The 12,776-nt window shown below is 38.7% G+C and overlaps 1 protein-coding gene across 2 annotated transcripts in view; it reads right to left on the bottom strand.

Moving 5' to 3' along the window:
• The window catches only part of FMO5 (flavin containing dimethylaniline monoxygenase 5), a 29,580-nt gene extending 17,075 nt beyond the window's left edge, over positions 1-12,505 (bottom strand). Inside the window, exons 1-3 of one of the 2 annotated variants that reach the window (XM_081225922.1) lie at positions 12,441-12,505; positions 12,033-12,210; positions 1,577-1,765 (exon numbers count right to left, since the gene is read on the bottom strand). In XM_081225922.1, the coding sequence (XP_081082048.1) occupies positions 1,577-1,765; positions 12,033-12,167 (324 nt within the window). In that variant the 5' untranslated portion in view covers positions 12,168-12,210; positions 12,441-12,505. Of the gene's footprint in view, positions 1-1,576; positions 1,766-12,032; positions 12,211-12,364 lie in introns of both variants that reach the window. The other variant, XM_081225921.1, reaches the window with a different exon arrangement.
• Between the last annotated feature and the right edge of the window lie 271 nt (positions 12,506-12,776).

The raw sequence follows: 12,776 nt of genomic DNA, 5'->3' as shown, positions 1-12,776 counted from the left end.
CTAAATGCCTATTCCTCCCCCATACCCCCAGACATCCTGGGACTCTCTGATGCCTTCTTACCTCAAGTCGTGTTCTCACTGGCCTTAAACTTGTGACTGAGCTAGAGGGCTCCCTTTCCTAGTAGAAAAATATCTCAGTGGCTCATATTTTATGTAAATGAACCTCTCTTTGACTCCCATAAATGCCCATTTTACAAGTAACTATAAAGAAAGGTGTGAGATGGGATAGTCAGTGGTACAATTTTTAGCTTTAAAAAATAATAATAAATATAGGTTACTCTACCCGGGTTAAGGAAACATTAAAAATGTGTTCTTGTGCTTCTAGGGTTTATGACCATAATGTCTTGGTTGACTAACAGAGACACCCCTCTTGTATACCTGAGACATCCTATACTACTTACAGTTCCTTTCTATCATGTTCTTACTTTTACACAGGCTGGTGCTTCTGCCTGGATCATCCTTCTACTCTTTCTTCATTTGGAGAAACTCACCCTTCAACATTTAGCTTGGTATTATCTCCTCTAAGAAAACTACCCTGGTGCCTGATGCCTCATGCCCTGATGGGCTGTTTCCCTCCTCTGAGCTGCAATGTATAGATTTCAGTGGCATTTATCACTCTGTAACTCTTTATTTTTATAATTATGTTTACAATGAAATTTCTCTTCATTATTCTATCTCCTTAACAAGACTGTGAAATCACTGGGTTTTTTTGTTTTTGTGTCTTCACTGCTTAGTATGGTAACAAACCTGTTCAATAAGTGTTTAAAGAAGTGAAGAGAAGCACCACTAGGCTGTAAATGACTGACTTTAGAAGTCGTCACTGGATATTGCCATTTTAATTTTGTTGTTAAAGAGAAAGAGTCATGATTTAGTAGAATGATCAGAAGGTAGAAGATTTCGGCTTTTTGCCAGCTGTTAGAAATATCAATTATTATATGGTCGTGGTTTGGAATGATAGAAATAACATGGAAGCATTTATAGCAGGAAGGAATTACTGACGTGATCTAGTACAATCATCTTGTTTTACAAATAAACTTAAGACACATCAACGTTGGGGAACCTACTTGTCTGAAGTCACAAGTTGATTAGTGGTAGAGCAAAGACTAGAATTCAAGTTTTTGTTTCCCAATTCAATGTTCCTCCCTCTACACCAGAGTTAACTTATTTGCTTCCTCATAACGTTTCAATATCTACGTCACTGGGTTGTTGTGATCACATAAATATTGCACTGGAAAATACTTCAGAAAGTACAAAAGGGCTAAGCAGCAAGTTGTGGAACCAGAAGGTTTTAAAGTTCCCATACCTGTCAGTTCCCCTCATTGTTTTATTGTAATCAAATGATATAGAATGAAGACAATGAAATGAATATGGCTTCTTGGATCTGCAGTCAAAATATATAGAAGAGGGACCTTTCCATGAATATTTTCAGACACAGAGAAGACATAGAGTAGAATCTGTCTGGATAGGATAGATACATGACCATATCAAACCAATCTATACATAAGCACTGGTAAATGAGAACAGTTATTCATTTATTTGAAACTCTGAACACAGAGATACCCACAAAATTCCCTACCTTAAATCGAATGTACTTTAGAAGGTCAAATTCTTTGGCATACATCCTGAAATACTCCAGGACCTGGGAGTTGTGCATGAAGTTAGGATAGTGATCTGGGATGGGATAGTCACTGAAGCACATCATCTCCTTAGAAGTGTTGATGATCACTGACTTGTAAATACTGGCCCTTCCTTCTTCAGGTTCTTCCTGCAGTAAATAAAAAGCAGTCATAGCAACTTGAGAATTAAGGTCATGGTTTGTAAACAGCCAACAAACATTTGAAAAAGTTTTCTGAAAGAAATGACCATTAAAAAAAGTCCCCTCCCCACAACCCTTTACATCTCCCAGTATTTGTGCCCTCGTGCAGTCTCTTCCCCTTAAATCTAAGTTGTCTTTATGACTTGCTTTTGACCAACAGCATGCAGCTGGAATGATACTGAATGGCTTCCAAGACTAAGTGATAGGTAGTCTTGCAGCTTCTGTCTGGGTCTCTTAGAAAGCTTGCTCTGGTGGAAGTCAGCAGCCATGTAAGAAGTCCAGCTACCCTGAGACCACCATCCTGTGAGGAAGCCCAAGCTATCCACATGAAGAGCATGTTTGGGATAGAGAGATGTGCAGCCAGCCCCCAGAAGTTCTAGTTATCCCAGCTGACATTCTAAATATGTGAGCAGAGAGGTCATAGCACACATCCAGTCCCAGCTGTCACCTGATTGCCATGACATAAGACTCCAAATGAGAACTGCCCATTTGAGTAATAGTCTTTTAAATAGTATATATATTTCAAAGCCTAGGGAAGTTTCAAGAGTTTCATACACTTGCCAACTTGTTCTCCAGGAAACACTGTACTAACTTACATTCTGTCCACTATGTGTTCCCATTTTACCTCGTTTTTACTAAATTAAAAGACAATTACTCAGTGTTAGCAAAAATGAGGTGAAATGAGAACTTAGTACAATGTTTTCTGGACAGCAATGTGGCAAGAATATGAAACCCTTGCAACCTAGCCTTTTAAAGAAAGATTCAGCATTGTAGACAAAGATTTATGTTAACGGATGTTAATGATAGCATTATTTATAACATAAAAATGAAATAAGCTATATGCCTGCAATATTGTGATTTATAGGAAATATATATTTGGTCATCCAGATGGTCAAAATATATTTCTCATATATATTTGGTCTTTCTCCACAGTTCCTAGCTCAGAGCTCCTAAAACTCTCCTAATTTCCTAAGTGTTGAGAGTGATACAAAGTGCCCTTTGTTATGTTAATACGCTGACTTTTAGAAAGCAACTAAGGATGGGGTCTAGTTACCAATGGAGCAAACCCTGTGATTAGAGGGTTGTAACTTTCAGTTGCCTATTCCCTGATCTCTGGGAGGGGACAGGGGCTGGAAGTTGAAGCAATAGCCAATGCCCAATTATTTAATCAATCATGCTTATGTCATGAAGCCTCTATAATAACCTAAAAGCATGGGGTTCAGGGAGCTTTCAGGTTGGTGAACCAAAGAGATTAGGGGAGAGCGGTGTGCCTGGAGAGGGTATGGAAGCTCAGTGTCTTTTTCCCTATGTATCTCTTTCATTTGCCTGTTCCTAAATTATATTCTTTTATAACAAACTGGTAACCTAGTGAGTAAATGGGTTTCCTGTGTTCTGTGAGCAAATTAATCAAACCCAAGGGGTGGGTGTGGGGGTGGTCGTGGGAATTTCTGATTTATAGTCAGTTGGTCAGAAGTATAGGTAACAAACAACCAGGACTCGAGACTGGCATCTGAAGTCCAAATCCAAGGAGGGGGTCGTTGGAACCTCCAATCTGTAGCTGGTTGGTCAGAAGCCCAGGTAATAACCAGGACTTATGACTGGTGTCTGAAGTGGGGTTGAGGGACTGAGCCCTCAATCTGTGGAATCTGACGCTGTCTCTGGTTAGATAGGCATCAGAATTTAGTTGAATTCTTGGACACCCTGCTAGTGTTTGAGAATTGTTTGCTGGTGTCTGGGGACCACCTGCCACCCACGCACACACACACACACACACACACACACACATTGGAATTGGTCTCAGAACCATTTAATGCCCAACAAAATTCACTGTAATTTTGAGAACAACTGCTCCAGTTCCTTGCTACCTAAAGTAGGATCTGTGGACTAGCAGCAGGGGCATCACTTGGAAGATTGTTAGAAATGCAGAATCTTAGGCCCCATCCCAGATCTACTGAATCGGAATCTGCCTTTTAACAAAATCCTTAAGTGTTTCAGATGCATCTGAAAGCTGAGAAGCATTGCTCTAGCTGATATCAAACCCCGGTTCACTGTTCTTCCCCCATCAAGGTTAACTTCTTTGCTTTCTCAAAAACTTCTAATAACTACCTCATGGGGGTGTTGTAGTGATCACATAAAATAAAGCAGTATCTACCCAGATTGTTATATTAGCCTGTCACTGAGATATCACAAACCATGACTTTTCAACTCTATTATATTTTTTAAAAATTGTTTTGATTATGGAAAATTACCTTACCAATTTGGACCCCCTCTTCTCTTTTTATTCCAGAAATAGATATTTGGATGCTGGCTATTATTGAACATTAAATGGCCACAAAGGAGAGTGTTCACTGGCTTTGCCCACATTAGAGATGATTTTCCTCCCATTTTTAGAGAAGAATTTTTCAATTTCAGAATCCTGAATTGATCATTCCCATTTCTCTGCCCCATCCTTCAAGATCGCATTCCCTTTGGCTGCTAATGGTGTTTTTACAAGTCTCTTCCAATCTGTCCTCCTTATTTCAACCAAAGTGTTCTTTCTAGGGTATGGTTGTATCTCTGTCATAATTAAAATTTTGGATACTGCCCCATTTTCTCTAGTGTATATTTTTCAGCTTAGGATTCAAAGACCTCCATAATGTCTTATAGTCTATTCCTTATCTCCCCAACTAGATTGTAAGCCCCTTTACTTGTATTCATGATCTTTCCTACGGCATATAAAATTATAAATAGCACTTAGTAGATATTTAATAGATGTATGTTGAATTATATTGAGAAAGGTACATAGAGAAAAAGGAAGTAACTTTACATAATGCATAAAAAACTAATGAAATACATAAAAGTTCATTTAAAAACAGTTGAATAAGATATTTTAATCTTATTCACAAAAATTTGTTGTAAGGAAAATTGCAAAATAATATAAAATCAAATGCATAGAGATATTCATTTTATAGTATTTAAAATAACTATTAATTAGAAACCACTTAAAATGCCCCCCTCCCCCAATAGGAAAATGTTTTAGTAAATTATGGTATCTCAATATGATTCAGAATTTACCTTCCACACCACTCCTTAGGTATCCTGCTAAATTCAAAGCAGATCCTGTCACCCCACTGCTTAATGGGCTCTACTGATTCCATTTGGAAAAGCAAATTTCTTATTTTGAAACTCAGCATATTTCACAATCTATCCCAATCTACCTTTTTATCTTCATTTAGTGCTCTCCTCAGTTAACTTCAAGCTTCTGAGTCATTAAATTGTTGTTGAAACATTCCAGACTCTTTCACAACTTTAAACTTTTGTAACACTACAGTACAACTTCTTCATTTGGAAAATTCCTATCTATCATTCAAGAGTTACATCAGATGTCACTTCTTTGAAGAAGTATTTCTTGTCCTCTCCACTGAGTTAAATGCCCCATTCAACCTCCAAGCTGCCAAAACTCTCTGCTCATATTGCCATCAAGGCAACTTAGAACACACGATATTCTGCATTTGTTTCTATGACTGTGAGGTACCCAAAAGTAGGATTTGTGTCTTATTTTTTTCATAGCTCTATCATCAAAACAGTACCTCATATATAGTGGATGCTTAATAAATGCTTTGAAATGAATTAATAAGTGAATTATAGAGATTGAATTTGGAGATACTTAAAACTATGATTTTGAAATCTGTGTAGAAACATTGAAAATGGACTATGATATAACTTTAAGTGGAAAAAGTAATATGAAAAAATTCAGGTCACATTCTAATCACCAAGTATATAATATTATGTATGCCTAGGGCAACTGTATACCTATGTCTACCCATATTTATATTTATATATTTTTTTATTTTTATTTTTTTGCAGTATGCGGGCCTCTCACTGTTGTGGCCTCTCCCATTGCGGAGCACAGGCTCCGGACGCGCAAGCTCAGTGGCCATGGCTCACGGGCCTAGCCTCTCCGCGGCATGTGGGATCTTCCCGGATCGGGGCACGAACCCGTGTCCCCTGCATCGGCAGGCGGACTCTCAACCACTGCGCCACCAGGGAAGCTCTACCCATATTTATATAATTACACATTGTATAATCTCTCCCCTGTTATACAAGTATATTTCATTTATTTTAAATCAATAAAACTTGAAAGTAGGAAAAACAAATTGATTTATTAAGGAGATATGATTTTTTCTTTTATTTTTGTAGAAATGTTGTTTATACTACACCTTCATGTTAAAAACCTTCAGCAAGCTAGGAATAGAGGGAAATATCTTCAATTTGATAAAGAGCATCTACAAAATACCTGCAGCTAATAGCGTACTTAATAGTGAGAAAATGGACAATTTCCCCATAAAATTGAAAACAAGTTAAGGACAGCCTCTCTTACCACTTCTATTCAACACTGTACTAGAAATCCTAACTAATGTAATAAGATAAGAAATGGAAATAAAAGTATACAGCCTGAGAAGGAATAAATAAAATGATTTTTATTCACAGATGATATGACTGTCTAGGTAGAAAATCCCAAAGAATTAAAAAAAAATTCCTGAAACTAATAAGCAATTATAGCAGTGTTGTAGGATACAAGGTTAATATACAAAAGTCACTTACTTTCCTATATACCAGAAATGAAAAATTGGACTTTGAAATGCAGTACCATTTATAATAACACCCCCCAAATTAAGTGCTTAGGAAAAATCTAACAAAATATGTATGAGACTTATATGCAGATACCATAAAACAGAGAAGAAGAAAATCAAAGATATAAATAAATGGAAAGATATGCTGTGCTCATAGATTGGAAGACTCAGTATCATTAAGATGTCAGTTTTCCCAACTTGATTTGTAGATTCAACACAATCCCAATCAACATCCCAGCTAGCTATTTTGTAGATATTGACAAACTGATTCTAAAATTTATGTGGAAAGAAAAGAGGCTTAGAATAGCCAACTTTGACCTTAAGTGTAGACTGTGCATAGTGACTTTCTTGCAAAGAGTATAGTATGACAAGGAAGAAAAAAAAAGAGCAACTTTACAGTGGCAAACCTTGATAAACACCATCTCAAGCAAGGTTGGCAAGGTTAACATCAATCAATTGTGATAAGTTTGATAGTATGTACCATTGATATGATGTGATAAGAATAGCACTTTACCTCTAAGGTCTTCCTCCCCAAAATTCTTAACTCCAGTCTAACCATGATGAAAACATCAGGCAAATCCCAGTTGAGGGACATTCTATAAAATACCTAACCAGTAATCCTCAAAACTGTCAGGGTCATCAAAAACAAGGAAAGTCTGAGAAATTGTCACAGCCAAGAGGAGCCTAAGGAGACATGACAACTGCATGCAATGTGGTGTTCTGGATGGGAACACCTGGAACAGGAAAAAGCCACTAGGAAAAAAACCTAAGTAAATCTGAATAAAACAAGGACCTCAATTAATAATAATGTATCAATACTGGTTCATTAATTAGGACAAATGTATCATACTAATGTAAGATGTTAATAGTAGCTGGGCATGGGGTATATGGGAACTCTGCACTATCTTCCTATTAATTCTGTAAATCTAACACAGTTCTAAAATTCAAAGTTTATTTAAACATGTTGTTTGTACAAAGCACATTTTTTCAAAAAAAATTAAATTAATGAGTGGTAGGGTCCTTTTGGAACCAAGACGTTTGAGGGGGCAGGGGTAGACACATTCCTAACTATCAAATTCGACTTCATTCATTCATTCAGTAGCTATTTCTAAAGTCCTTCTGTAATAAAAACACTATATTAATGCTAAAAAATCCAAGTCTGTCCCTGTTTCCCAAGGGTTGAAAGTTTAGTACAAGGAGTAGAGCCATGCTTTCCACAGCAGGTGTGTTGGGGTCACTGAGCTAAATGAATCACAGATCTTACCCCTGTGACAATAATCATATATTTGTATTCTTTTTCAAGTAATTAAGACAACAAAGTGTTATTGTGTGTCAACAAAAACCTTCAAGCCCCTCTAAACACCTGATTGGATCCTAGGTGGGGTTCATCACTGTCAACTCACTGCTTTATAAAAGAGAGTGAGGGCAGAGCAGTACTGGGTCAGTGAGTGGGAAAAGAAGCTTCTGCTCCTGCATTTTAGTATTTCCTACCATCGGCGAATAATCTGCCCTCTAGAGATGTATCTTGATTCTATTTCCTGCCTAAGCACATGACTCGCATTGAGTAGGAAGTCCATATGAGAAAAGAGAGAACCAGGGACGTAGGGTAGTGTAATTGGAACTGAAGGGACTGGAGGCAATAGTAAGGGCAGAAGAAAGGAGAAAAATGACTCCCCTTCAGTGGGAGGAGTGAGAACAGTGTGGATCTTCTGTTCCTTTGACAGACTCTCAGAATCCCGTGGGACAGAAGCTGTCTTAGGACTGTTCTCAGAGTTGTCTTCACATTGGACTCATCTGGGGAACTCTAAAATACTAATGCCTGGTCCTTACTTCCAGAGACCCTGTTTTAATTGCTTCTTGTCTGATGTGTAGACAAAGTTGAGATCTGCTGGTAAGAGTTTGTGTGCTGACCCCAGTAAGCTCAGGGCACCAGAGTTTATCCCATCCACCTCAGAAGTCCTTTCTCCATACATCCTTAGCTAAACTGCAGAATGCCTGAGGGCAGTGGCAGGAGGTTATATAACTCCGTATCTCCACACACTCTAATATAATCTGAGCTTCAGAAATGTTTGTTCAATGAACTGTTATCGATTTTGTTTTAAAAATGCAATGTCATCCTCATTAATCACCTGGGAAAGCTGGGGTAAAAGCTGAAGGGCAAAGGTTTCCGTGTTGGCTGCACATTAGAAATAACTAGTGGAGAGCTTTATTGGCACCCAGGCCAATAAAACCAGAATCTGGATGGACTGATATCAGTATTTGTTAAAGTTTGTTAAAGTTCCCCAGGAGATTGTTCAGTGTTGCAGCCAAAGCTGACAGCCACTGCTCTACAGTTACCCTCTTTTAAGTATTTTTGTATCCATTCAGTTGTCTTTTTTTTGAGGGGGTGGAGTTGATATATTTAAGAATTAAAAACACCTGTTCATCTAAGGGTGTTTATTACTTAATTTTATATTTTAAATTAAAATGTATTAAATATGCCTCATTTGACATTATATTATATCCATATGGTACCTTTGTATCACATATACACTTTAAAACCTCTCTACGTGAACTGTAGTTATCAGATCAGCAGCATCAGCATCACCTGGGGCTTCACATGAAATATAGAATCTTGGCACCACCCCAGATTAATGTATCAGAATGTACACTTCAGGAAAAGCTCCTGTGATTCATGTGCACATTACAGTTGGAGAAACACTGCTTTGGTATACTTTAAGGATTTTTAAAATTCAGATTGACTAAAGAATATTAAAAATTATTTTCCAGCATTACATACTTCTTAAAACCTCAGCATTTCATAAGGGATTTATCATTTTAAGCTATTTCGTTCATAAATAATATTGCAGTATGAAAATTAAAGTGATACGTCTCACATTACTACCGACTTTTCACCATCAGTCTGGTCTAACATTAATGAGGAGATCAAGAAGAAAGAAATTTATACTGAGTCCCTGAGACCTGTTACAAGAAAGAGAAAATGGAAGCCCTGAGTTGCCAGTGGCTTACTGGACACCCAGTAGCAATGGTGGAATTCCAAAGTGCTTGGGATGCTCCTATATATGAAACCCCCAATGAATTACAGAAAATTTAAGGGGGTAGGATGGGGGAGAGGAAGACTCCAAATAACAAGCAAGGGGGTCACAGAAAAGCAGATCTCAGAGGCAATTCTTGAGGAAACCAGCATCAGCATGTAAAACATGTTTAATCTGCAATTAATGGATGTTTATAATACCTCAGGCTCCACAACTGTGTAACTGTGGAATATGTGAGAATGAAGGTCTCTATTTCCACAAGCATTCTAAGCAGCCACCCAAGATATTTTGCTTCTCTAGGATTCATTTATAAAATGTAAATATATTTGGTTCCTAATATATGCCAGGCATCACCTGTGGCTCTAGAGATATAGTGGTGTTTGTGTGTGTGTGTGTATAATATATGTAAAATATATGTATGTTATATATAATATAATAGACACAGATGTGTTCTGTCTTAACAGAAGTCAGACTATTATAATGAAATATAGCTTATTTATTTTCAAGGAAGCAGTTTATAAGGTGTTGAAATTTTGCCAAGAGTATAATCAGAAAAAACTCCAAATTGGGTATTTAAGAGAGAAGAAGTTTAAACCACTTTGGAAATAAAACCTGATAATCAGGTAGGATGGTGGACCCTTCACTAATTTCATGCCTGGTCAGTAGTTGCCAGACCTGGCTAGGATGCTTACCAGACACCAAACGTGTTGGCCACACTCTAGGCCTACTGAATAATAATTGATGTTTAGCAATTATTGTGCCACTGTTATTAGTGATGACATAATTATTCATTCACTTAATCCCCACAATAACTCTATGAAGTGGGTGCCAGTATTATCTCCTTCTTAAAGATGACAACACAGAAGTACATAGGGCATGGTTTTCCCCAAGGTCAGAGTAGGATTTGAACCCAGACGTGCTCTTAACCTCTACACCATGTTGTGGCTGGATTTCAAAAGTAAAATTTTCTATTGATTACAAAATATTAATTAACAGTTTTTTCAGCCATGCCCAAGACTGATTATGACCGAGGCATGGGTGGTGTGCTAAGGAGTATCCACCCTAGCTCTGAATAAGGATGATTGTCAAATAGAATTAGTCCCCAAGACAGAGCCCAAATGCAAAACAACTGTACTGCTGTTCTACTAAGGAATGCTATGAATGAATGAAACCACTTTTAAGTAGCTGGCCAACACCGTCTCCATTTTGTGAAATATGAAACAAATCTGGACACCTTAATACACTTAAAACACTGGCTTAAAAAGTGAGTTGAAAAGCAAACCCAATGGATGTTGCTTTGGAGATCAGTTAAGGAGGGTGATATTCTTTGACATATAATAAGCTTAACTATCATTTAAGTAAGAAGATATCTTAACTGTTAGTAACAAGTTGCAGGGCTGGGTGTGCATATTAAAGCAACTCAACTTTAAAACTGAGTCTGTGCAAGGACAAGAAAAGCCAGTTGCAGGTGCCCTCTGCCCTTCCCTGAAGATGGGACTACTGCTTTGATTTCTCAAGTGATGGAAAAGTGCAAAGTAAAGAAGGCAGCCAGATTTTATATCCTATTCAAGCACTAGAATCATTAGAGAATTGTTTAAAGTAAAGAAGGAAGGAAGCAACGATGGAAGGAAGGTAAGAAAGAAAAGAAAAAAAACAGTAAGGTTAGAAGAGACTGAAAAGGGGGATTCCTGGAAGGAGTTGTAAGCCGTATTCTAGATCACTTACCGATGAACACAGACCAAGAGCAACCACTTTACATGTCTGCCATTCTGCTACACCCCCCACCAAGATTGTTACCCTTTTCTGGATAGCGGCAAAACTCATTACAGACAGTGCCCAACTTGTGATTTTTTGACTTTACAGTGGTTCAAAAGCGATACACACTCAATAGAAACCACACTTCGAATTTTGAACTTTGATCTTTTCCCGGGTTAGCGATATTTTGTAACATACTCTGGTGATGCTGGGCAGTGGCAGCTTCCAGTCAGCTGGAAGGATCAGGAGGGTAAACAACTGATAGACTTACAACCATTCTGCAACCAAACAACCATTCTGTTTTTCATGTTCAATACAGCATTCAATAAATTACATGAGCTATTCGACACTTTATTATAAAATAGGCTTTGTGTGAGATGATTTTGCCTGACTGTAGGCTAATGTAAGTGTTTTGAGCACGTTTAAGGTAGGCTAGGCTCAGCTATGGTGTTAGGTAGGTTAGGTGTATTAAATACATTTGTAACAGGATATTTTCAATTTACGATGGGCTTATCAAGATGTAACCTCATTGTAAATCAAGGAAGATCTGAAAATGAAAATGATCTCTGTGCCATTTTCACAGACATCAGTAAAGGAAAAAACGAGTGATACCTGCGTCCCATTTTGCTTCCAGCGTAGGGAAAGAGAACCTGCATAGAACCTGAGGTGATGGCTGCTGAGAGGAGGTCAGCAGGTTGAAGTCTGGCAGGTTTAATCACTGTGAAGCCCGTCATACTTCCTGACACGAGGTAAAATATCTTATGCACCTAGTTACGGCGAGAGTTCCAAGTATTAAGGAACCAGGAGATTTACCTGAAACCTCCACAGCCCTCCGATGTCATCAGTCCCTTCAAAGCAGACAGGCTCCAAGCCTTCTTCCAGGCAGCACTTGATAGACGTGAGCCCACTCGCTCCTCCCCCAATCACAGCAATTCTTTTCTTGATCATGGTCTCCAGAGATCTTCACCGGGCTGGGTCAGTGTAACCTGTCCTAAAGAAAGGATGACAAAAGACAGAAAGCACACATCAGTTAACACCTTTCAAAGAAGAGCTTGAACGTGGTATTTAGATAAATTCTGCAGCAGCAGGTGCCTCTGGGGAACCCAGATTCCATTGTCCTCGTGGACCACCGGGAACTACTACACCTTGGATGGGTGAGCCCTGTGCCTGGAAGACCCAGAGCTGAGACCCAGAGCTGAGAGCTCTGCTGCAGTACCCGACCTCGCTGCCTTTGCTCCAACTGGCAGATCCTTCAGCTGCGATCTGGAGGGCACTGCACTTTCAGCTCTTTGCAAAGAAATGTAAAGCAACAAAGTGCACACAGCAGCAATAGCCAATGTGGAGGGGCTGTTCAGCTCCACCTCCTTTCAGGCAACACACCGCCCACTCAGCAGCACCCATTACCCCCACAGAAGGGATAAAATGTGGGCCAAACCTGCTCTGGGCAGAAAAGGTTAACCCTATGACCTCTCTGTTTTTCACCTGCAGTTGCCCACACTCTCAGCTACTCTTAGGGGAGACCCTAGGGGTCGGAATCTCCATCACGTGCCCTTCTCA

The sequence above is a fragment of the Mesoplodon bidens genome (assembly GCF_964165515.1).
Source record: "Mesoplodon bidens genome assembly, chromosome: 2".
Lineage (NCBI taxonomy): Eukaryota > Metazoa > Chordata > Mammalia > Artiodactyla > Ziphiidae > Mesoplodon > Mesoplodon bidens.
Note: the sequence above shows the minus strand (reverse complement) of the source record. Positions and strands in the feature narration are given on the sequence as shown.